Source organism: Aristolochia californica, unplaced genomic scaffold (assembly GCF_029961685.1).
Source record: "Aristolochia californica isolate CCGP_79_NKW_82.1479 unplaced genomic scaffold, dmAriCali1.0.hap1 SCAF_10, whole genome shotgun sequence".
NCBI lineage: Eukaryota > Viridiplantae > Streptophyta > Magnoliopsida > Piperales > Aristolochiaceae > Aristolochia > Aristolochia californica.
The window spans coordinates 1,787,825-1,790,989 of NW_027181771.1; the positions used below are offsets into that span (position 1 = coordinate 1,787,825).

A 3,165-nucleotide genomic window follows, 5' to 3' on the forward strand; every position below is an offset into this window, starting at 1 on the left:
GATTAACAAAATAGTAGTATAGCTTTGAAAGGCCTATTCACTTATGCCCTCTTAGTAGTTTAAAAATGAAATTAAACAACAGATCAAACAGCATTACCTTTGTATAAGCATTAAACTCTCCTGTATTTGTAGTTCAGAAAAATCCCACTTCTACTGTTGCTGCAAGCATATTATATATTTTGAATTCCTAAGCCCAAAGTGCTGATTATCGTGCTTGAGCTCTCTTCGTCTGTCCTCCTTCATTGGGAAAATTGAATCAAGAAACCTGTTTTGTTGTTTATAAAAGAGGCTCCCACTGCTGTCTGCTGTTTCTCTGCTTACTGCTCTGCAGGTTGTATAAGCAAAACCAGAGAGAGGAACTTGGAGTCCTGCGCAGGACCATTTAATTGTGCACGACAAAACCTACGTCAGTGCTACAGAATCTGCTCTTTGCAAGACTCCATTTCACTAAATTGCCTTTGCTGCTGCTGGTTTCTCAGTTTATCTTCCTTTTTATCTCGGGAAACACAGAAGAAACACATCTGGGTCTTGCTGCTTCTTCCTCTTCGCCTAGTTTTCCTGGTGGTTCTCATAGCAACAATGGGAGAAGTAAGTGCAGTTCTGGGTAGTGGGTACTGATGTTGTTTTGATGCTCAAACTTTTTATGATTCTGGGTAGTGGTACTGCGTCTGATGTTCAATTCTTGATGTAATGGCGAAGATAGTCTCCTTTTCCTTTCACTGTTTACAAGATTTCTAGTTTTTTTCCATCCTTCTTCTTCTCTATTTCTTGGGTTTCTGTTTACTGTTGTTCTTATTTTATGATTTTCTGCATGTATCGATATGCTTGAAGGAGAAAAAAGAAGAAGAACAGAAGAAAGAGGAAATCCCTGAAGAGAAGAAAGAAGAAGTTCCAGAAGAGATAGTTCTTAAGGTTGACATGCACTGTGAAGGCTGTGCAAGGAGAGTCCGGAGATCTCTGAGAGGATTCCAAGGTTTGGAACCTCATAACCACTCATTCCATTTCCTCAACGAAGTCATGGATCTCCCTTACATTTCTTCTGTCTTATTTATCTTCTCTGATGACTGAACAGCAGATTAAATTTTGGTCTTGATGCAACTTCTTCTGCTGAATTTCAGGTGTGGAGGATGTGGTTACAGACTGTAAGAGCCACAAGGTGGTGGTGAAAGGGAAGACTGCAGACCCTGTGAAGGTGTGTGAGAGGATTCAGAGAAAGAGTGGAAAAAAGGCTGAGATCATCTCTCCACTGCCCAAACCCCAAGAAGAAGAAAAGATAAAGAAAGAAGATGACAAAGACAAGGCCGAGGAGAAGAAGGAACAGGTACCTTTCTCAGCCTTGGCTTACTCAATACTGACTCGTTCTGACTCGTCAGGGTCAACATGGGTGCGATTGGTTCAGTTCTTGGAAGTCGTGTGAGTTCATCTTTTATTCACTAATGAAGACACCCTACCCCACATTTTGGGGGTACTGAAACTATAATCTTTGAAGGGTAAGACTGAAAATTTTGTTGATTCACTAATGAAGATACCCTACCCTACATTTTGTATGACAGCCCCCTCCAGTGGTCATAGTGACTTTGAAAGTGGGAATGCACTGTGAAGCCTGTGCTCAAGTGTTACACAAGCGAATCCGAAGCATGGAAGGTATCTTTGATAGCTTGCAAACCCATGACACTTCAAGACTATTAGTTACTTTAATTTTCTCTTCTTTCCCTCAATCTTCTTTGCTCTCGTAGGAGTCGAATCCGTCGAAACGGACATCAAGACGAACCAAGTGATTGTAAAAGGCATTGTCGACCCAGAGAAGCTGGTCAAGACAGTGTACAAGAGGACAGGAAAGCTGTGCTCAGTAGTAAAAGATGAGAAGGAAGAAGATAAGAAGAAGGAAGAAGAGAAAAAAGAAGAGAAGAAAGACGAGAAGGCTGAAGAAGGGGAGAAGAAAGAGGGAGAGGAGGATAAAGGCAACAATGCCAGCGCCAAGAAGAGTGAGTACTGGCCTCCAAAGGACTACGTTGAGTATATTTACCCACCTGAGATCTTTAGTGATGAGAACCCTCATGCCTGCTCTGTAATGTAGAAACTTTATGTCTATTTCTACCATATATTAGTGTAGTAAAAAAGCGTTTTCTCGGCGTGCGATCATTTGAGGGTTGATCTCCGTCCCAAATTGATTAGAAGCCTCTTCCCAAGCAACAAATATCGGATATTCTAAACATACCACTTACATGTTAGTCTCTCTTTATAATTCCTTAAAACACACCAACCAACCCAAAAGGCCTCTAAAAGACCTTCTGCCTACCATGAAAACAATAAGCAGAAGCATGTTCGTTTCTGAAAGCTGGCCCAGAGATGCCCAGCTTTCTGGATTCCAGGTACTGTTCTTTCTCGATAAAAAAGAAAAAAAAAAACAAATAACGAAGAGTAAGCCCGTTATTAGATACAGAATCGAAGCTAGAGCTGTTGCTGCTCAGAATCAGGCCGAATCCAACCAGCTCGGTGATCATGCCAAATTCTTTTCTACTTCCTGGGACCAGGAGTGTTTTTTTAGTCAGTACTGAGCATGGAATCAGAAAAGCCAAAATTAAAAAATGAGAAAGACGGATGGTCCATCGAAGCACTTGCTCTAGTTGAAGTTGACAGAAATTTCCTGAGCCATGATATGGAATTCCATCCATCTACTTAATATAAAGTGACAACCTTTTGATTTTTGGTCACTCTAGTGAATCACTTATTCACTATTACATTGAGTGATTGCCTACAGATTGCTTTTTCATATTTTTAATCTCCCAAACCCACCCATCTCTTTTTCTCTCTCTACCCAACGACTTCTCTCTAACTTGATCACTCCCACACTTACATGTGCATCACACAAAAGTGTACATTGCATGCAGTTCCTCCACGTAGCATGTTCTACAAACATCCAAGAGACTTGAAGTATTGGAAAGCTAAAGCCACTCAAGTGTTGACATTCTCACATGGCAATGATTAATCTTGGCCAAGTGCTCATTTATTGAGGCATTTCAAAGGATTCTTGCAAAGTATTGAGATTTAAGGATAATATCTCAAATTCAAGTGTTTACATACATATACTTTGAAATATATTGATAATACTTAATCAAATACAATGAGATAGTGGTAGTACAATGTGAAATCGTTTATTAAAAT

The 3,165-nt window shown here is 40.1% G+C and overlaps 1 protein-coding gene across 1 annotated transcript; it reads left to right on the forward strand.

Moving 5' to 3' along the window:
- Positions 1–333: 333 nt before the first annotated feature.
- On the forward strand, positions 334–2,156 carry LOC137942607 (heavy metal-associated isoprenylated plant protein 7-like). The gene is made up of 5 exons (XM_068788315.1): positions 334–588; positions 832–973; positions 1,119–1,321; positions 1,554–1,644; positions 1,737–2,156. Exons 1-5 carry the CDS (start codon positions 580–582, stop codon positions 2,075–2,077), a joined length of 786 nt encoding a protein of 261 aa, XP_068644416.1. The 5' UTR covers positions 334–579; the 3' UTR covers positions 2,078–2,156.
- Positions 2,157–3,165: the final 1,009 nt, after the last annotated feature.

What these genes read in the sequence shown, in the direction of transcription:
- LOC137942607 (XM_068788315.1), top strand. An exon ending in ATCTCTGAGAGGATTCCAAG is followed by an intron (nt 974 to 1,118) that starts GTTTGGAACCTC and finishes GCTGAATTTCAG; the next exon opens with GTGTGGAGGATGTGGTTACA. An exon ending in GCGAATCCGAAGCATGGAAG is followed by an intron (nt 1,645 to 1,736) that starts GTATCTTTGATA and finishes TTGCTCTCGTAG; the next exon opens with GAGTCGAATCCGTCGAAACG.